A 19521-nucleotide genomic window follows, 5' to 3' on the forward strand; every position below is an offset into this window, starting at 1 on the left:
AGGGTGCGCTAGAGGAGATACTGCTAGACGGAGGAGGCGAGAGAATGGGCTCAGGCGTGGTCCTCCGCCGAGTGAAGGCCAGTCGGAGGCTTCTCGATCGCTGTCGAGGGACGGGCCGACTCAGCAGGCGTCGCCGTGTTCGTCGAATTGATGTGCTGGCGCATCTCAAGCGGTCCCGTCCCGTCCGGTCCGTAATTCAGCGTCTTCCTCGCCGCGATCGAGACAAGGATGAGCGAGATGACGGTCGAAAGGAAGGCGATCCAGCCGACGATGAGGTAGGAGAGGATAGGGCGCTGGTGGTTGTAGGAGAGGTTTTGGCCCGAGGCTTTGACGAGTTGGTCGATGAGGGATTGGGGGATGCCGGGAGCGTGGATGATGCCGGAGCGAGTTGCGGTGTAGTACTGCCCGAGCGAAAGTGAGGTCAACGTCCAGCTCACTGCGGAGGGCGAGAGGGAGAACGCACAGTTGCGGGAATGAGCGTGCCAATCCACAACAAGATGATGATGGCGAAGCATCCCTCCTTGATGCGAACCGACGTGAGCGTCTCTGCCTGGCGGGGCTTGAAGACGGTGAAGAAGAGCAAGCCGAGGCAGAGGAGAGTCGAGAGGGCCTGCGGGTGCGAAAGAGCGTCAGTCGGGCGACTGGGAAAGCGGGAAGCGAAGGAGGAGGACGTACGGCAGCGGCGGTCACGGCTCCGCCGACGGCGAGCGCATCGCTAACATCGAGGGATGCGACGGGGAGAGTGTGCTTGACGAGCTTCTGCTTGTCGTGTGCGCTGAGAGGAGGAGGAACGTCCGTCAGTTCCGAAGTCGTCGCTCGTTTCGCCAAGTCCTCCTCGCTCCTTCATCTCCTGTAGCTCCTTTCCCACGCTCCTACTCTCGAGAGCAGCCATACACCGCGCAACGAAGCCCACAGCGCCCCCCATGCCCTTCTACCGCCAACTCCGCACCACACCTTGGACTTCTCCTCCTTCCTCGAGCTGCACGAACCGCGCGACTCACTCTGCAACCGACCACGCCGCGAGCCCAATCTCTGCGATACAGAGGCAGGTGGTGATGACGAAGAATGCGACTCTGCGTGAACATGGGGAAGAAGTTCGGAAAGCGGTGCGAAGGGAGAGGCGAACGACGTCAGCTGGCGGTCCTCGTCGAGTTGGTGGTCCTGCGCCGTCGCCTGCTGGTCCTCGCCATCGAATGCATGCCCCTCGTCCAGTCCCAGCCAGGTCACGCGACTTGTGCGAGCGAGGGGAGGCTTGCCGACGCCGGTTCGAAGCTGGTCCTCGTTGAGAAGAGACGCTCTACGCACCGGGGGATGCGCAAGTACATGGTTGGGAGTAGAGTACGGCACACGAGAGTGTTGGGGCAAAGAGAGAGAGCAGCTGCAAGTTGGGCGAACAGAAAAAAGTGGCGAGGGGCAACGCCGAGGAGCACCAGCGCCAAGCTTCGGTCCCGGCGCCGGCTGCTGCACGCGAGCGCAACCTTCTTCCTCGTCGACTTGCACGCTGTACCCACGCACCAGTCCCATGAAAGTGCGGACAGCATTAGGGCGTGTTACAGACAGGAGAACCTACTACCGCGATACAACCCCTCGAGTCGACCTCGCGCACCTCAGACGGCACGGTGCTGCTCCTTCTCCTCGAGCGAGTACACATGCTCAACGTGCGGCTTGTCACTCATGTCGACCGTCGAGTGCGAGGCCTGGGCGTCGTGAGCGTGGGCGGGGGCAGCGAGCGGGCCTGCGTTGTCGACACCGTACTTGAGCGTCTTGCGTGCGGCAATCGAGACGAGGACGAAGGTGATGCAGGTCGAGATGAAGGCGAGCCAGCCGACGATCAGGTAGCTGTGCAGGGGCAGTAATGAGAAGCGGAAGGCGGCGAGAGTCGAGCAGGATAGTGGGGAGAAGAATGAAGGGAGAAACGGGAACGCCTCGTCAGCCGCCCACCCTCGAAGCAGACGATGACAGTTCGGAACGCACGAGATGATAGGCTTTTGAACCTTGTACCTCAAGTCCTGTCCCGACGCCGCCACGAGCTTGGCGATAACGGCGTTAGGAATTCCAGGAGCAGTGATGACTCCTCCTTTGGTTGCGGTGATGTACTGCTCACGAACACGCGTCAGTGTTCTAAGCCCGAGGGAGAGGAAGGAGAGAACGCACGGTAGCGGGAATCAAGGCGCCGAGGAGGAGGAGGATGACGGTTCCGAAGAGGCCCTCCTTGATGCGGATCGAGCGGATAGTCTCTGGCCGACGGGGGTGGAAGACCGTGTAGAGGAGTAGGATGCCGCAGAGAATCGACGACAAGCCCTACGACAAGCTTAGAGTCAGCAAGGGGTCTTCGGCGGAGGAAGGGCGAGAGAGCGAACGTACCGCTGCGCCCGTCACCGCTCCACCGACGCCGAAAGCGTCATTGATGTGCAGCGTAGCACTCGGCAAAACGTGCTTCGTCAGACGCTTCTTGTCGTAGCCGCTGCAAGAGGGGGATGTCAACTCGAGAACGCAGAGGAAGTGGCGCGAAGGGAGACCGACTCGGCGAGCGACCAGCTTGAGAGGCCAACTTCGGCGCCGACGAGCGCCTGCGTGAGGAGGAACATGAAGATCCTGCAAGGCGGCGGACGAGGGCGGGTTAGCGAACGCTCGCGAGATGGCGAGAGACGGAAATGTCAACGCACCTAGGTCCGCGAAGATACATGGTTGCTGCTTGGCTGTGGGTGAGAGGGTACGAGAAAGCGAGAGAGACTAGCAAGGAGCAGGTAGAGGGGAGAGAGTGAGGAAGTGAGAGCGAGCGAGGGAGGAGCAGCGAAAAGCGAGTGGGCCAGCGAAAGGAGCGGCGCGGTGCAGTCGGGGCCCCTGGCCGCTCCGCGATCGCTGGCTGCATTCGTCCGGAGCCCTGCCCTGCTCGAAAGCCCTCCTCGAGGCGCATTCCGGACCTGTCTCAGGAGGATGACCTTCTCGTCGAGGCAGTTCGCGGCGCGCTCCAAGCCTTCTCCCTCAAGAGCGTCGCGCTTGCTTCGACGGGCCGTGGTGGAGTGCCGCGTGGGCGCTGCTGCAGAACGCCACACACGTGAAAATGCGTGCCAGAACACCAAGCCGCTCATCGAAGTGCCGGCCGAAGCGAGGATGGAGGCGACGCTGTTCCGCGAACAGTGGCGGCGGCGCAGTGCTCGTTCTAAGGGGTAGAGAAGGCTTGAGGGCACCGGACGCTTCGGCGGGTCAGTCTCGAGGGGAGAGGGTGGAACGCACCGTGGGATTCGCAGAGCATGCCGCGAAACCGAGAGCCTGCAGGGAAGCGTGAGGAGCGCAATCTGCGTTCGAAGACACCTGCGTAAAGTCAGGCGACTCGAACAACAAGGAACTAGCAGTAGCTCCAATGAAAGCCGCGCAAAGAGCGCGCGCGGAGCGCGAACTGCTGGGTGGAAATGCGGTTGTCGCTTCGTATCGTTACAGGTTGGGTGCTGGTGCTTCAACAGGTGCTGCCGCCGCCGCTTGTGCCGCCGCGAGCTCGCCGCGAGTCGTTACTGGCGACTTGGCCGGAACATGCGGGACGAGGTCGAACCCGAGTCGTGCTGAGCTGTTGCGGTCGATGAATTCGGTCGTGCAGGGGAGCTTGGCGGACGCGAGGCGGAGCACTGTGCGTAGATACGGTGTCAGCAAAGTTAGGACGATGGAGGGCAAGCGAGAAGGAGTCGTCACCTGTCTTCGCCATTTCGGGTCGAAGGTTGGGTCCGCCAATCTCCAGGATCACCTTGCCCATCCGTGCCCTACGTGCGGACGGGTCAGCAGAGGTTCTCACGTATGTTCGGCGTGCGACAAACTCACCGGGTGCCCCAGTACTCGAACGTTCCCTTGCCCTTGCCCATACGAGTCTCGTTACCCTGAGCGAGAACGAATGTCAGATCCTGTCACCCGCCCGGGTAAAAGCGAACGCACCTTGATGCACACGGGGATATCAGGGAACAGTCGCAGCCAGCTGTACGGCAAACGAGGGTCAACTCTGGCTTCATCGCGAGGACGAGGAGGAAGCGCACATCTGGCAACCCCTGATCGGCTTGAGCGCCTTCTTGAGCGTCGCCTCGCACACCTCGAGGTGCTTGGCCGTCAACCGCGTCGCCTGGTTCGCCCGCAAGCCGTAGTCGCCGTGCTCGAGAACGGTTCCCTTGATGGACCCTCCGAGCGCGAGGGGCACCCGTCCCTTTGCGGCTTTGCGGTGCTTCACCCGTCGGGGCATGAGAGCCTTGTTGCGGACCTGGAGGACATTCCGCGGCTGGAAGAGGGCGTTGCTGGCCTTTGCGGGCGCAAGGAGGGTCGACGATGAGGAAGCGAGCGAGAGGCGGCCGAACGAGCTGGCGAGGGTGCGTGCGCCGTTAAAGAGGGATGTCATAATCGCGTACGCGCTCCTGGCAAGCCTGTCCGAGCCCCTGTAGCAGTCAGTTGTGGGCGGTGAGCGCGAGGTCGGCGGCTCCTCTCCCTTGGAAGCGACGACGACCCTCGCTCGCCTCGACGCTCTCTTTCTGCTGGCTTGACTATGTGCTGAGGCTGAGATACACTGCATGGGAGACCGCCAACAATTACCGCCGCACGGCGAGCCCGTCCGCGAGTGGAGCTCACTCAAGGACATCCTGTACGGCTCGGTGCGTAATCAGCGTCCTCGCACCCTCCGTAGGCGTCGCCTGACTCAGTCGTTGCTCTCAGGCTGCAGGTACGCGTGCTGGAGCGCCATCCCGGAGACCGATAGCTGATTTCTCGCGATGCAGGCATTGTCAGCAAGCTGTTCGAACATCCCTTCGACCTGACGAAAGTCCGCCTGCAAAGTCAGCCTCTCGACCGACCGTTGCGTTTCACCGGCCCGTGGGACTGCATCGTCCAGACGTACAAGAATGAGGGTGTGCCTGCGTTTTGGCGGGTCCGTCTTGCCCCCTCCTCCTCGATGCGGTTTACCGAACACACGAGGGCTGATCCGTCGACACTTTCGCAGGGAGTCTCGATGCCCGTCGTCGGCGCGATGGCAGAGAACGCGACGCTCTTCGTCGTCTACAACCAGTCCCAGACCCTCCTTCGACGACTCTTCCCTCCACCTCCTCGACTAGACCCCGACTCTCCTGCGCCCCTCAACATCCCCTTGATCGCGACAGCAGCCGCCATCGCCGGTGCCGCGACGTCCTTCGTCCTGACGCCCATCGAACTCATCAAATGCAAGATGCAAGTCTCGAACATCGCCGCCGAAGGACTCGCGCCCGCTCCCGCCGCTCTCGCCGCAGCCGGCATGAACACAACCGTCACCGCTCCCTCCTCTCCCGCCAAAGCACCTGGCTCGATCGCCGTCACCCGCTCCGTCCTCCGCGAATATGGTTTCCGCGGCCTCTGGCTTGGGCAAACCGGCACTCTGATCCGCGAAACAGGCGGCGGCGCAGCCTGGTTCGGGACTTTCGAGCTCCTCGCGGCGTACTTTGTCAAGCGACGAGCGGACCGGGGCGAACGGTCCGCGACGGGAGGGCACGTCTCGAAGGGTGACTTGTCGGCGCTCGAGTTGATGAGCGCTGGAGCGACGGCAGGAGTCGTCTTCAACGTCGTCCTCTTCCCTGCGGACTGCATCAAGTCGACTCTCCAGACGGAGGACGAGTTGCGAGGGAAGGAGGCGAGCAGGAACCAGCCGAGACGGAGTTTCTTGCAGGTTGGGAAGGACATCTACCGCGCAAGGGGGATCAAGGGCTTGTACAGCGGGTGCGGGTTGACGGCTCTCAAGGCCGCGCCCAGTTCGGCGTTGATCTTCTACATGTGCGTCGCGCGCTCCTCTCGTTTGGTTTCCCCCGACGGTGGGGCGCTGACCTTGTCCTGCTTCTCCGCCTGCAGATACAGCCGCCTGGAAGCCATATTCGGCTAATGCCACTCTAGAAGACTCCTTGCGCATCCCTCACACAGACACTTAGACACAGCCTCGCCCCTTCCTCGCAAGCCTTCGTATCATACCCTCAATCCTCTCGCTATCTCCCAGTCTCTGCAACGGTTCTCGTCATGTTGGCACAATCTCCATCCTCTCTCAATCGATCGAGAGTCCGGCCCGTTGCGCGCTACGCCAAAAGCCCCTCCCACCACTCCCTCTCCCCCCTCGCCTCCTCCTCACCCACCACCTCACCCACTTTATCCCCCTCCATCTCCTCAATCCACCACCTCACCTCTCTCCTCCTAACCTCTCCCTCGCTCTCTCCCCCTCGCGCAAGCCCCAACGCCCTCCACAGCGCCCAAAACCGCGAGCGTTCGTTCGTAAGTCCTTCAGGCGAAGGGTCCATCCGTAGTCGGATACGGACGAGGGTGAAGAGTGCGGTACGAAGGGCTGAGAGCGTGCGCCAGTCGGTTCGGGGTTCGATGGAGGGTGGAGACCGGCCGATTGCGAGGGGCGGTTTGGTGCTAGGTCCTCCTGCGGCGGTGGCGGAGGAAGAGATGACCAATGCGAGACCGGATTTGGGAGCTGCTGAGGACTCGAGCGCAAGGGAGTGCGCGAGTCGGAGGTGTTCTTCACCCTGCGCGAAGGGGACTTCCGCTTTTGCGCTTGTTGGGTCCACCTCGTGCGCGCGTTTGATCAGGTGGAACGCTAGGAGGTGCACTTGCGCGCGGGAAGCAAGGTTGGACGCGAGGAGTGAGGGGAGGTGGGACGCTGGGATCTGTTTAGGCGGGGAAAGGCGATTCGAGAGGAGGGATGAGGCTCGTTCGTAGGTCCGCAAAGCGGTTTGGAGGGTCGAGAGGGCGTTTGAGAGTGAGTCGGATGGGGAGAGCGAGTCGAGCAGGTGGTCGGCGTAGAGGGAGAGGAGTTCGATGCGTGCAGAGGGGGAGGAGGCGAGGAGGTGCGAGAGGAACGGGGTCGCTTCGGCTGGTGAGAAGGTCGTGAGGAGCGTCGCCTGCGTATGTGCAAGCTCAAAGTCCAGCTCGGGGTTCTCGCTTGGGATGGTGGAGCGGAGTGTCGTGGCCCGGGCGAAGGAGTCGATGGCGGATTGGCGCAGCTGGGCTTGTGTGTCAGGGTCGGAGCTGAGAGAGGAGTCGTGGAGGGAGATGTCGAAGGCGATGGACTCGAGCAGCGTGTCGATGACGAGTTGGGGCGTGACGATGGTCGTCTGGATAGCCTGGACGGACGTCTCGGCGCCGCTCGCCACGGATGCCGTCTCGTCCGCCGCGGCGTCGTCCTCTGCGCCTACCGGCCCACCCTGGCCGAAGAAGCGCTCCATCTCGACGCGCTGCGACCGCTCGACCTCGACAAACAAGTCCCTCGCCTCCTTGGCCAAGTGCGCCTTGCGCTCGTCCTCGTCCGGCTCACTCACGACTCCCTCCTCGAGCATCTCGAACAGCGCGACGTCCGCCTGCGCCAGGTTGAACAGCGCATCAATCCGCGCCGTCGCTGTGCCTTCCTCTCCCTCGACAAGCACCCCGAGAGCCTCCCTGTACCCGTCCCTCGCCGTCTCGAGCGCCGTCGCACATTCCGGCGGCGGGAGGTGGTCCGTCGCGAGTGTCTGGTATGCCCGAGCAGCGTTGTACCGCGCGTCAAAGTCGGCTGGAGAGAGCGAGGCGGCGAGGCGGTAGCAGACTGTCGAGTTGGTAAAGTGTCGCGCGGCCTTCGAGCCGGACTGGTAGCGCGTGCCGTTCTCGTCCTGCCTGTCGCCCTCTGTGTGGGGACCGTACTGGCTTTAGCGACGAGTTGACGGGGTGAGAGATGGCACCGCACCTTGGAGCCAGTCGTCTGGCCCCCAGTCTTGCGGTGCGGATGCGCGCGCGGTGTCGATGGATGAGAAGTCGATGTGAGTTTGTTTCTGTTTGCCCTTCTTGGGCAATTTGAGCGGAGCCATGGGTTAGCAGTTCGATGTGAGGCCTAGAGGAGGAGTCTGCTCACGTGACCTGCGAGTGTCTGTCGGTGTGCAAGCGATGACGCAGGCTGCGACTTCGGCAACTCGCACTCCGCATCGCATCGCATCTCTCCCTCTTCACTCCACTCTGAACTTGGTACGCTACTCGGGGAATGCTCGCACGCACAGCCAGACGCACAATCGCTGACACTCGCACACTCCGACAATCAACCACCACCAGCTTCACTCGCACCCTCACTCACACTCGCACTCTCCCCACCCGCTACACACCCGCTTTCACCCGCCCGCTCCACTCGACAATCAGAACAATGGCACCCAACGACCCGTACACCGCAAAGGCTCAGGACGACGCTTCCCCCCAGGAAAAGTGCGTCTCCCTCCATCGCGCCTTCGCAACCCGCGGCAGGACGTCGTCACTTCCTCCCGACCGTTTGACTGACCCTCGCTGACGCCGCACAGAATCGCCGAGTTGAAGAACATCATCAAGGAGACCAAGTTTGGGATGCTCGTTACCCGCTCGGCGGACGGACAGTTGCACTCGCGCGCGATGGCGCCCGCGTCGCACAAGGGCCTCGTCTTCCAGTTCATCGCCAACACCGACAGTGTGTCCACCTTTCCCTCATTGCTCTGAGAGATTCGCGCCTCGCTCTCGGCAGAGACGGGATCGCTCTTCTTGGGGGTAGAACGGAGCTCACTCTCCCTTCGTCCCCTCGCTCGCAGGCGGCAAGTTCGACGAGCTCGACAACGACGGCAACGTCAACGTCTCCTTCGCCGACCCCTCCAGCACCGACTGGGCCTCGGTCGCAGGCAAGGCTTCCATCGTCAAGGACGAATCGACCGTCAAGGACTTGTGGAACCCGACTATCAAGTCGGTGCGTCGCGCACTCCTCTCAGTGAGCTTGGGTGATTTGTGCTGATGAGGGTGGACGGGTGCAGTGGTTCGGAGACTTGAAGGACGGCGTCAGGACTGGCGAGCCCGGAGACCCTCGTATCGCCGTCATCCAGGTTATCCCTACCGAGGTGCGTCGCTCCGCGCTCTCCTAGATTCTCACCGGTATAGCTACTGACATAGGATGTCCTCGTAGATCCGCTACGTCCGTCCCCGCTCCCCTTCTCCCCCTCCATCCTCCGCTGATTGACCTTTCCACGCTCCTTCCCTTCTCCTCACCCTTGGGTCGCCGCGACGCAGTGGGTTAAGACCCGCACCTCGCTCGGCCAAACCGTCGAAGTCCTCAAGGGCGCCGTGACGGGCGAGACGGCGGCGCCGGGTCACTTGCGCGTCATCGCGGGGTCGGATGTGCGCTTTCCGCCTCTTTTCTCCTCCCGAGCTTGAGGAGAGTGTTGACGCTTTGTTGTTGGGTGTGCGCAGCTCGAGTTGGCGAGGTGAGTCTCGAGGCTCCTCCTTCGCCTTTCTGCCTCTCCTCCGCTCAGGAGGCTGACGACCTCCCTCTCGTGTCGCGCGCAGGAAGGACGACGCCTGATCTCGCACGACTCTGAATGGACGATCCATCAAGCCCGTGTAGCCTACGAAGCCATCGCATGAATGGGGGCTGATGCAAATACCAAAGCTGTTGGAAGTGACTTTCGCGTCTGCGTTCGCTCTCTCGCTTTCCACGTGCCTCCCCGCAATGCTTCTAGCTGGAGCTGGTGCTATCCATGGGTCGCAAAGAGTGGAAGGCGACGTCAAGCGAGGAAAGTTGCGAGCGAGCGTGCGAGGATGGCGCAACTTGTTGCGTTCCGGTCTCGTGCACAACGAAGGCCATCTTCATCGGATGGCAGGACGCCTGTTTTCCGTTCGTCGCTAGTTGGAGAGTGGAGAGCGCTGGCCATGGCGCATTGCTGACGGATGTAACGCTGGACTCAGCCACCTTCGGACGGAGTTTGCTCAGCCGCCCCACTTGGCAAGCTCGCTCGGCTCGCGTTTGAAGTCGGCCGCAGCAAAAGGTTGATCATCAGCTGACCTGCGAACGCGCCTTCGCCGGCCGGAACAACGACATCCTCTCCCTTCTCCCGCCTCTCTCTTACTTGCTCGCCTCACTGTACGAAGATTGAAGGGGAGGGATGTCCGCCTCACTCGCACGCACGCTCTTCCGCCCGACCACAGCAACAGCGACGACGACCAAGCGCGTCTGCCCAGCTTCCAGGTTCTTCCCCTCCGGCTCTGCAAGTCGCTCCGCACGAACAGCCGATGCCGTCGCGCACATTACAGTCGCAGCAGCCTTGGTGGCATCTACCGTGCGTGCTTTCTCTCCCTCCGACGAAGAAGAAGCGAGGGCTGACCCGGAGAAGTTGGGTCGCGTGCAACAGGCTTCTTTCCTCTCGCACCCAGACACACTCTTCTTCGACCACCCTCCTCGTTCCGCCATAAGCTGGGTCCCAGCACGCCACATCGCACTCCGAGACCACTCCTCTTCCCCCTCCATGACTTCCTCAATCTCGGCCGGCCCGCTTCCCTCACTCTCTCCAGCGCCTCGACCAACAACTTCGAACACAGGAACGTCGGTATTGAAGGGGATGGGCACGCAGGCGGAGTTGAGGTTGGCGGGGGTAATTGGGCGGGGGTTGTTCTGAGGAGGACGAGGGAGGAAGAAGCCTTCTCAGACCTTCGGCTTTTCCCTCGACGCACATCCAGCACTCTCGTAATCGCTTGTTTCGTCGTTCGTTGTCTATAGTTCCGTTCTGGTCCCCGCCTTGCCTTGTCGTACCACCAGCAGCAATTCCCGCGTCGTTTCGCCCTGTCTCCCTTCGTCGTTTCCAGCCTTTGCATCGTCGAACAAACGTTCAGCTTTTCCCCTCCTGGTTATTGGTTGCGGTAGCAAGCCATGGAATGGGGAAGCAAAGAGAGAGACCCCAAGCAAGCAGGACGAGTAGACAGAGAGGCGGGACGAGTAGCGCAAGTCGTGTAAAGCACAGGGCGGACGAGACTGCGCGCTGAGCCGCAAAGCAGCCATAACAAAGGACTCATGGCTGCAGCAGCTAGTAAAGCCGCTCCACCCGCACAGAGAGCCCGGAGAAGCTGGGAGGAGAGGCGAGTATTGAGCGGGGGTGTGCAGCTGCCTACAGCGATCCGAACGCCTCTGCTTGGGACGTTGCCCGTTTCCTTGCATCCATAGGGCCTGACGCTGCTCTTACGCCGCCCCAGTCGCTGTCGTGGCCTAATAAAGACCGCCCGAAGTTGCGAACTGATGAAGTCAAGTGAGGCGGGTGAAGCGAGCGGGCGAGTGCGGCTGGCGCGTAGGTGCGCTCAGAACAAGTCTGAAAGTGAGCATGACAGCACGTCGGCGCGATTCAAGCGATGTGGACGGAGCAGCGTGAGCGGTTGTTGTCGAAGAGGGTGGTCGCCGTCTACCGACTGCCAACACCCGACTGCTCCGGGGCTGAGGCTGCTTGGGGCTGCTGCTGAGGATCACGGAGGTCTGCACGTCTGCTACTTGGTTCTTTCGCCGTTCCTTCACGTTCGCCTCGACGCGAACCGGCAACACCCCACACGCTCACTTCGCCTTGACGGACGGCCTGACGGGCTAGGTGCGTACTGTGAGACGAGCAGTGATACCGTACGGCTAGCTGACGCGCCCGCAAGCTTTGCAGGCGGTTCGGACGACCCTCTCCTCCCCACTCCCCTCCGACGACGACCATCCCTCACCCTTCTCGACCTCTGCCGTTCCGTCCCAAAGACTCACCTCCTCTGACAGGACCTGGTGAGCCCGCCACCGCCGACGCACGCCTATGGACCCCTTCATCCAACCCGCCAAACTCCAAGTCCTCCTCGTCCCCGTCCACCCGATCAAGCGCAGCAAGTTTGAGCGCTACGTCCAGCTTATCCGGAAGTTCGGGTCCATACCGTTGGCGGAGGTGCCGCCTGATCGCAGGGGAGAGAGAGGTGAGTTGCGGTGTTTCGCCAGGTGGATGCTGTCTGAAAGGCTCCTCCACCGAAGCCTGAAAGATCGCCTAGGCACTTCCGAAGCTCGCTGACCATGCTTGTGACACAGCCGTCTTCTCCTCGAGCCCCACGACCCCCGGCACCCTCCTCTTCGACTATCTCACCCCAACGACCTACGCCCCTCTCCACCCTCTCGCCTTCCTCTCCGAATTCCAAGTCCACCGCCGAATCCAAGGCATCATCGGGATCCTCGACGCGAGCGAATACAGCGACAAAGCGCTCGCCGACGCCGTCACCGCCTTCCATGCCTCGCTACGAGATTTGCCGAAGACGTTTGCGACGAAGGTTTATGGGTTCGATCCAGGTGAGAAACAGCTTGAGGAGGCGAGGGCGATACAGGAGGGCGAGGGATTGGTCATGGTGCCGGCTGCGGGAGACGTCAGCTTCTTCCTCAAGACGGTGCTGGCAGACTTTGCGGGCGACATCTTGTTCGAGTTCTCCAATATGGTGCGCCCCAGTCGCTCCAGAGCTACCGATATGGTCCGCTGACTTATGCATCGCAGGCTGCCCAACTCGAGTCGCGAACGTCCATCCCGACACCGCAAGAAACGCCCGGCGCATCCGCTCCTTTCTCCTTCACCCCGCAAAAGCCTAGCGCCAAATCCCTCATCACGACCTACACCTCAACCTCGACTCCCAAGCGCACCGACTCGCCCAAACCGTCTCCGGCTCCTCAACAACCCGTCAACCTCGCTTCTCTCGGTGTCGCCCCACCTCCACAGTCTCGCACAGCGATGGGTCCGCTCGGAGGCAGCACCTCCGGGAATCGCGATGGCTTCCTCTACGGCGCGAGCATCCAGACGAACATGGCCGTGCAGAAGGAGGTCGTGCCGAGTCCACCGCCTGGCGCGCAGCTTGTTGATGCGAGGTCACGGAAACGGGTTGCGGGTAGGGAGCGGAAGTTGATGGGCGATATGTGGCTGTTGTCGGGCCGGCTGAACGAGGCGATCAATGCGTGAGTCTGCGGCGAGTCCGACCCGCGCTGAAAAAGGCTGACTCCCGATCACACAGGTATAACGACGCCGTCTCGCTAACGAAAGCCTGGCAGGATCAGGCATGGCAGGCGAGTGCACTTGAAGGGCTGTGCGTTGCGCTTGTCGTGCAGGCCTCGCAGCCGAAAGGCTCGCAAGGACAGGTGAGTAGTCGACCCTCTCACCCCTTCCGCTCTCAGCTGCTAACCGACCCACAGCATCCTCCCTCTCTTGTACCGCCACGAAGCGACTCTCCCGTGCCCGGCCTACATCCCCCCGATATCTCAACCTTCCTCTCCGCCATCCCTGACCGCCTCTCCCAAGCCATCTCGCTCTACGAGAAGTTGCTCATCCCGCTCGACCGACCCGCCGACGCTCCCCCACCAGATCCCGATCGTTCGCATCCGCTCGTCTACGTCGAGGCGTGCATCCGATGCGCGACTTTCCTACTCGCCGTCTACGAAGCGCACGGCTCCATCCCGCAAGCGCTCGAGCGACTCGTCTCTCCTGCTGCCGCCGCGTCTTCTGCCTCTTCACCTCCACCTAGCAGCGTCGAGCAGGCCCGGAAAGCCCGTCTCGCTGCCCTCTCTCCCTCGAACACCGTTCCTCGATCTTCCATCGCCCTCTGGGTCAGTCAAGCATACTCGCCTCACCTCGCTCTCCTCTCCCTTCCGTCCCGACTCCGCTTGACCGCCGAGATCGCCAGCCTTTTCGGTCGAATCGGCTACCGACGAAAAGAGGCGTTCGTCCTGCGCGAGTTGGCGGCGCTTTGCGCCGAAGGCGTCGCAGGCAAGAGCATCGAGGTCTTCGCCCCGTCGGGTCACTCGCCTATACCGGAAGAGCCGCGAGAAGGGGCGAACGGGACGCCCGCCGTCGTCAACGGCTTCAAGTCGAGCGACGGACGCGCTCGCCCGAGCCTTCCGCGGACGAAAACCCTTGATCGAGGCGGTAGCATCGTGCGAACGATGTCAGACCCGGCAGGGAACGAGTCAATCGTACGGATCGTCGAGAAGGTGTGCGAGGCGTTCGGCATCCAGGTCGTGCCGCGGTCGCAGCGGGAGGAGGCGGACAAGCTGAGCGTCATACAAGGGCGGACGCTCGAGATCATGGAGAGCGGGAACGGAGCGTTTGGCTGGCCGAGTTTGCAGATTGGCGTGCTGAAAGATGCGATTGGCATTGCGGAGGCGCTGCCAGGTGCGTCAAGTCCGCCTGGAGTCTGGGGTTGAGGCCATCGAACTCACGTCTCTTCCGCTCGCAGACTACCAAGCCGCCATTCGTTTCACCGTTACCGCCCTCCGCTCTCTCGCCGACACGATGCCTCCGCACGAGCAGTACGAGCTGAGCCAGAACATCCCGCGCGTCTTCGCTGCGGCTACCCGACGAGGTGCCGCATTCAGTCTCGAGTACTGGGGCCCGACGCAGCTCGTCATGAGTCTCGAGGTTGCAAGGTAAGTCTAGCTCGCAAACATCTCAGATATCGCAGCTGATCGTCTTTCTTCAGACTCCCAACGAATCGGATACCCTTCGAGCACGCTCTGCAAGACGCCGCGCCTGAACAAGCCCACGCGACAGGCCCGCGTAATCCCTTCCTCTACGATCCGCGCAAGCAAGTCCGCGCAGCCAAGGCTCGCCCTTCGCTCGTGCAAAACGAGCTTGCCGAAGTCTTCGTCACCTTACAGAACCCGTTTCTGTTCGAGCTTGAGGTCCAGAACATTGAGCTCAGCACATCCGGCGTTCCCTTCGCCTGCGATCCGCTCTCCACCGTCATTCCTGCCGGCTCCTTCCACACAGTCCGCCTCACGGGGACCCCTCGAGAACCCGGAACCCTCGTCATCCGCGGCTGCAACATCCGACTTGCGGGATGCAGCAGTCGTGAGTTTCTGCTCCCGATCTTCGATGCGGCGGAGGAGGCGAAGCAGCAGAAGGCGGTCCTGCTTGACACTTCGCACGAGCGGATCAAGGCGACGGGACTCGATGCGGTTCCTTCGGACGGGCACGCCGCGACAGCTGTCCCAAGCGACAAGCCATTGGCGGAAGGCGCCAAGTTTCTCGAATGCGTCGTCGTTCCCGAACTGCCGCTTCTCTGGATGCGACCGACGTCGCTCACGCACGGCGCGTTGATGCTGTACGACGGCGAGATGTGAGTGCTCCCCGCGCACCTGTCCCGTGCCGACTCCTGACCGTCATTCGCTCGCAGCTCGACAATTCGCATCGGCCTCGAAAACACCTCGCCTTCGCCCGTCGACTTTGTCAAAGTCACGTTCTCCGATTCGCTGAGTGCCTCGACGCAGGCCTATCTCGCCGAGAACGAGCTTTCTGCGCCCGAGGTCTACGAGCTCGAAGCGGACGGCGTTCATCGCCCAGTCTTCCGCTGGGACGGCTCGCCGAAGATGACCATCCTGCCTGGCGCCTCTCACGTCCTCGAGATCCAGTGTCTCGGCAAGATCGGCTGGTGTGTCTTCCGCTGCAATACCGATCAAGTGCTCCTGCTGACATCGCTTGATTCACAGCAACTACGGCTCCATTCAGATCGACTACGGCTACCTCGACCGCGGCGTTGTCCAGTCCACCAAGACCTTCCACACCCGACAGCTCTTCTGCGACGTCTTCATGACCGTGCACCGGGCGGTTGTCGCCCGCGGACTCGAGCTATCGCGCCTGAAGGCACTGCCCGAAGGCTCGGCGTCGCACAGTCGCTCCGCCAGCGTCGTCAGTCTTGGCCAACGCGGAGCTGCGCTCGACAAGCGGCTCGAGGACAGCTTGCGCGACGTCGACGACGGCCAGCACTGCCTCGTCGCGGTGGACGTCATGAACGTGTATGGGAAGCCCTTCGAGGTCAAGCTCGAGCGGCATGAAGACGGTGCGTTTCCGCATCAGCTAGTTCGCCATCGCTTACGCTGACTTGCCTCTTCCGCAGAGAACGGCTTCTATCAGGTCCGACAGCGCATCGAGCCGGGAGCGACTCTTCGGTGAGCAGTCCATCTTGCTGTCGGAAGCGAGAGACGAGAGCTTACCATTGCCTCCGCAGCATGCTCGTTCGGCTCGACCGCGTCGAGCTTACGGAGGAGCAGCTGCAGCGACCCATCCCCTCTTTGACCGAGCGACAATTCGTCGTGGCCAAGGTCAAGCGGTCGACGGACGAGGAGCGCTTGGAGCGCGCCTTGTTCTGGTACCGCGAAGAGCTGCTTCGGCGAGTCCAGCTGCGGTGGAACGAGGTCGGCAGTCTGAGGTCAGGCGAGGTATCGCTGCGCGGTCTCGCTCTCGACAAGCAAATGCTCGACACCCTCCGAGGCGACGAAGTCGAGATCGAGCTGTTCCTCGCGGAGAACCCGTCCTCCTCGCCCGGCACTTTCGAGCTGCAAGGCCGAGGGTCGCGACTAGTCTACTCTGCGGCGTCGAACGACTTCATCGACGTTCGCGCCCGAGTGACCAATCGTTGCGGTACGTTGCCTCGGTTCTGCTGACCTGCGACCGTTAGCTTATCTTCCCGTTCGACAGGAACGCCCCTGCGGCTCAATCTCCGCCTCGAGCTGCGACCTCCCGACTCCACTCGCACTTCGCCCGCCGCGCTGTCTCACCTCGCCCGCTACGTCGTCGTCGAAGGCGTCTCGCCAGTCGCCATGTCGGCCCTAGAGAGCGGCGAAACGGCGGAGGTGATTGTCTCGATCTGTCTGCTCGCGCAAGGCACGTACGAGCTGAGTTGTGTGGTGGAGGAGGCGGAAGCGAGCGAGGGCGCGGCTACGAAGCGGGTCTTCTCGGCGCGGGAACCGCTCACCTTGCACGTAGACCGATGACATTCACTGCAGGAGCGTTCTCGCGGCATCTCGCAGAGTTCCACGGGCGAGCAGTAGTGCGAGCATTAGTGAGACTGCAGGAAGACGAGGCTATACAAGGGAAAGTCGAGAGTGTCTGTTCGTTCTATATCTGCTGTGGGGTCCTCCTCCTTCACTCGTCGCGATGCGACACGACTTCCACCTCCTCGATCGGACTCTCCAGTGCGCTCGCACCACTCGCAGGCTTGTCATCGGTCGGCGACTCGCCAACAAGGGCCGTACGACTGGAGTTGCGGTTTGCGAGACTCGCGACCGTCTCTTGCGACGGTTGCCGCTGGTGCTTCAGTGCACCGCTCGACGACTTGTGACTGAGCGGGAGGATGGTGTCGCTCGGCTGAGAGCTGATGCTGAGACGGCTGAGCATGCCACCTCCTGCTCGTCCGTCCGAGAGCAGCCAGCTTGCGCCAGGCGCAACTTGCGGTCTCTGACCCGGGGCGGGCGAGGGAAGAGCGTCGGAAAAGTCGAGGTCGGTGAAGAGTGGGACTTCGATGGGTGCGGGTGGAGGAGGAGGAGCTCGTTTGCGAGGTTGCTGCTGCTGGCGGACGCGTGACGAGCGGGGCGGGTCGCTCAGGTATCGGGTATCGTGGCCGTTTGGCGGAGAGCGGGTGGCGTTGCGCATCAGGTGAGATGTGCTGGCTGAGGAATCGGGGGGAGGTGTCGAGTCGCTGGGAGAGGGAGGCGAGAGGACGAGAGAAACGGCGGAAGAAGGCGGCTCGCTCCCGGCGAGGGGATCCGACGGCGCAGTATTCTCCTTGCTCTGCTTTTCGGACGGTCCGAACGGGCCTGGCGGAGGTCGCTCCGTCGCGGTCGACTTCGGCTCCGCCTCAACTCCCGGGTCCGCCTCAGCACCGACTGCCTCGACATCGACCTCCTGCTGCGCAGGAGGCGGCAAGACGATAGAGAGAGGTCGACGAGGTGCAGGCTGGATGAGCGTTGCCCCAGGCTGAGCCGACCCGACACCGAGCGACCGCCATTTCCGCCGGCTGCGCTCGCAAAGAAGCGCGACGATGCCGCTTTCAGGCGGTAGCTGGGCGAGCATGCGGCGATACTCGGATCGGAGAACCCTGCGCAGCAAGCACCGTGAGCGCGCGAACTCAGAAGCCGAAAAGCCGGACGCACCAAGTCTGTGCGTTCCGCGGCGTGTCCCCAAAAATCTCCTCGCCGTCCATGCCAGTCTCAAAGTACGCCCTTTCGCCAAGTCCGTCTCCTGAATCGTCAAACTCGTCACCACTGCTGCTCGAAGAACCGCTTGCCTCCCGCCTCGACCCCCTCTCCTCGTTGTCCCCGTCATCGCTCCATCTCCGCCTCGCACGCCGGCCGTTGGCTCCTCGCCCACCAATCGCATCGCTCGGACGCTCCCCGACTCGTGCAACTTCGCCCTTCTCCAGATCTTCGACGAAAGCAGCGAGGAAGCGTGCCCATCCGCCCGGTCCGTCGCCGGGGAAGAGAACGACCTTCTCGTCGATCTCGCGACCAAATGCGATGACTTGGCCTGGCTGGCCGTACGTCCGAGCGGAAGAGCCGGGCGCGCCAGGAGCGGTGGGAGAAGCTGGGCCGGAAGACGAAGAGGGCGGAAGCGGGTCGAGGTCGACGCCGATGTAGTTCCCGCAGCGATCCGTCAAGAGTGGCAGCCAGCCAGGATGCGAGTACCGTTTCCGCACCCATCCGTCGGGGAAAGACGACATGCCCTGCATCGAGACGCCCCGCTCGTCCTGCACCGCGCTCGACGTCGAAGCCCGACTGCGCGTGTCTTCCTCGGGCACGTAAGGGTGCGTCCGCGCCGTATGCCGCTTCCGCTTTGCCGCCTCGCTCGCACTCGCGCTGAATGCGTCTCCTCCCAGTCCCGATCCCGCCGAAAGTCCACCTGCTTCCTCCAGTCTGCGCCAAAACCTCCACTCTTCCTCGACCCGATCGAGCGGAAGCCACCACAGCCCGTAGATGAGCCCCAGGCCACCGAGTGAAGCGCCGCCTGATGCGCCGCCAGTCGAACTGCCGCCGAAGTAGGCGAGCGGGTCCTGGCCGTCGTGGCCCTGGAGGTACGAGTCGATCACGGCTTGCGGAAGGCGGTAAGGGGCGATGGCTGCTTGGAGGGACGCAAGTGCTGGGTCGTCGGGGGTGAGAGGAGGAGAGAGGGTATCGAGGAGTGCGGGCGAGTTCGAGTCGAGGAGGGTCTGCAGGCGGGCGAAGGTAGCGCGCACAGGCGGGTATCGAGTCGAGGCCGAGGCGTTCGACGAAGGGCGAGAGAAAGAAGGTAAGGGAGGGTATGACGACTCGACGGATTGGCGCGGCGGATAGTACGAGGACGAGCCTACGAAAGCGCCGTCCTGCGAGGTGGACGGTCGAGGCTGTCCTGCGTTCGACAGTGCCGAGTCTGCCAGGTCTCCTCCACCTCCGAACGTCACTTCGTTGTACTGCGACCCATCTGCGATGCCGTTCGGGCTCGTCGGATACGAAGCGACTCCGCCGTCGCCGTACGTCGAAGGGTAGCCCCGCTCAGAGTGCGAACTCGACGGCGAGCCCGCACTGCGCGATTTGTTGCCGCCGAACAGTTTGGAGAACATGTCTGAGCCTTGCGACTATCGCCCGTGTCCTGTCGAGCTGCGAGAGGGTCGTGTCGCGGCGTCGGGAGGCGGGGGAAGCTGCGGCCGCTCGACAAAGAGGTCAGCCACGTCTAGAAAGCCGTGCGCGGCCTCGATAGCATGCTGTGACCTCCTGTAGCTGGATAAAACGGCGTCCGTTCGTGCTCCTGCTGTTGCCGTGTTCATCGACAACTCCCCTCACCGACACAGACCCCTCCTCCGCTCGTCGACCAGCTCCATTCGCCTGTGCGATCGTTGCGGTCGAATGAGAGGGTTTGCAGGACTCACCAAAGACCGTTGGACGAGCACGCAGAAGTCGTCGTCGGGACCCAGTTCGGTTGGTGTGGGTCAACG

The 19521-nt window shown here is 62.6% G+C and overlaps 9 protein-coding genes across 9 annotated transcripts; 4 read left to right on the forward strand and 5 right to left on the reverse strand.

Moving 5' to 3' along the window:
• Nucleotides 1-50: 50 nt before the first annotated feature.
• RHTO_06340 (uncharacterized protein) lies at nucleotides 51-1325 on the reverse strand (the record flags this gene model as incomplete). The annotated part of the gene is made up of 5 exons (XM_016420001.1): nucleotides 51-401; nucleotides 464-610; nucleotides 676-775; nucleotides 1002-1073; nucleotides 1306-1325. The coding sequence occupies 5 exons, from the start codon at nucleotides 1323-1325 to the stop codon at nucleotides 51-53; spliced, it is 690 nt and encodes a 229-aa protein (XP_016275455.1).
• A 282-nt stretch (nucleotides 1326-1607) lies between these two features.
• Nucleotides 1608-2686, reverse strand: RHTO_06341 (uncharacterized protein; the record flags this gene model as incomplete). The annotated part of the gene is made up of 6 exons (XM_016420002.1): nucleotides 1608-1839; nucleotides 1975-2096; nucleotides 2155-2301; nucleotides 2365-2464; nucleotides 2524-2595; nucleotides 2667-2686. The coding sequence occupies 6 exons, from the start codon at nucleotides 2684-2686 to the stop codon at nucleotides 1608-1610; spliced, it is 693 nt and encodes a 230-aa protein (XP_016275456.1).
• Nucleotides 2687-3435: 749 nt separating this feature from the next.
• RHTO_06342 (54S ribosomal protein l16) lies at nucleotides 3436-4375 on the reverse strand (the record flags this gene model as incomplete). Its single annotated transcript, XM_016420003.1, has 5 exons — nucleotides 3436-3623; nucleotides 3688-3755; nucleotides 3814-3869; nucleotides 3925-3964; nucleotides 4023-4375. 5 exons carry the CDS (start codon nucleotides 4373-4375, stop codon nucleotides 3436-3438), a joined length of 705 nt encoding a protein of 234 aa, XP_016275457.1.
• Nucleotides 4376-4544: 169 nt separating this feature from the next.
• On the forward strand, nucleotides 4545-5875 carry RHTO_06343 (mitochondrial carrier protein, amino-acid transporter arg-13; the record flags this gene model as incomplete). The annotated part of the gene is made up of 5 exons (XM_016420004.1): nucleotides 4545-4625; nucleotides 4687-4693; nucleotides 4749-4897; nucleotides 4970-5769; nucleotides 5845-5875. The coding sequence occupies 5 exons, from the start codon at nucleotides 4545-4547 to the stop codon at nucleotides 5873-5875; spliced, it is 1068 nt and encodes a 355-aa protein (XP_016275458.1).
• A 187-nt stretch (nucleotides 5876-6062) lies between these two features.
• RHTO_06345 (uncharacterized protein) lies at nucleotides 6063-7826 on the reverse strand (the record flags this gene model as incomplete). Its single annotated transcript, XM_016420006.1, has 2 exons — nucleotides 6063-7645; nucleotides 7706-7826. The coding sequence occupies 2 exons, from the start codon at nucleotides 7824-7826 to the stop codon at nucleotides 6063-6065; spliced, it is 1704 nt and encodes a 567-aa protein (XP_016275459.1).
• A 326-nt stretch (nucleotides 7827-8152) lies between these two features.
• RHTO_06344 (blue-light-inducible Bli-3 protein) lies at nucleotides 8153-9325 on the forward strand (the record flags this gene model as incomplete). Its single annotated transcript, XM_016420005.1, has 8 exons — nucleotides 8153-8211; nucleotides 8304-8446; nucleotides 8565-8716; nucleotides 8781-8864; nucleotides 8930-8938; nucleotides 9034-9141; nucleotides 9214-9227; nucleotides 9310-9325. The coding sequence occupies 8 exons, from the start codon at nucleotides 8153-8155 to the stop codon at nucleotides 9323-9325; spliced, it is 585 nt and encodes a 194-aa protein (XP_016275460.1).
• A 580-nt stretch (nucleotides 9326-9905) lies between these two features.
• Nucleotides 9906-10415, forward strand: RHTO_06346 (uncharacterized protein; the record flags this gene model as incomplete). Its single annotated transcript, XM_016420007.1, has 2 exons — nucleotides 9906-10079; nucleotides 10152-10415. 2 exons carry the CDS (start codon nucleotides 9906-9908, stop codon nucleotides 10413-10415), a joined length of 438 nt encoding a protein of 145 aa, XP_016275461.1.
• Nucleotides 10416-11570: 1155 nt separating this feature from the next.
• RHTO_06347 (uncharacterized protein) lies at nucleotides 11571-16549 on the forward strand (the record flags this gene model as incomplete). The annotated part of the gene is made up of 12 exons (XM_016420008.1): nucleotides 11571-11724; nucleotides 11834-12231; nucleotides 12288-12739; nucleotides 12796-12919; nucleotides 12974-13949; nucleotides 14014-14203; nucleotides 14257-14895; nucleotides 14953-15207; nucleotides 15266-15615; nucleotides 15673-15724; nucleotides 15784-16196; nucleotides 16254-16549. 12 exons carry the CDS (start codon nucleotides 11571-11573, stop codon nucleotides 16547-16549), a joined length of 4299 nt encoding a protein of 1432 aa, XP_016275462.1.
• Nucleotides 16550-16700: 151 nt separating this feature from the next.
• RHTO_06348 (glucan synthesis regulatory protein) lies at nucleotides 16701-19149 on the reverse strand (the record flags this gene model as incomplete). Its single annotated transcript, XM_016420009.1, has 2 exons — nucleotides 16701-17652; nucleotides 17708-19149. 2 exons carry the CDS (start codon nucleotides 19147-19149, stop codon nucleotides 16701-16703), a joined length of 2394 nt encoding a protein of 797 aa, XP_016275463.1.
• Between the last annotated feature and the right edge of the window lie 372 nt (nucleotides 19150-19521).

This window comes from Rhodotorula toruloides (genome assembly GCF_000320785.1).
Source record: "Rhodotorula toruloides NP11 unplaced genomic scaffold Scaffold4, whole genome shotgun sequence".
In the NCBI taxonomy this organism is placed as follows: Eukaryota; Fungi; Basidiomycota; class Microbotryomycetes; order Sporidiobolales; family Sporidiobolaceae; genus Rhodotorula; species Rhodotorula toruloides.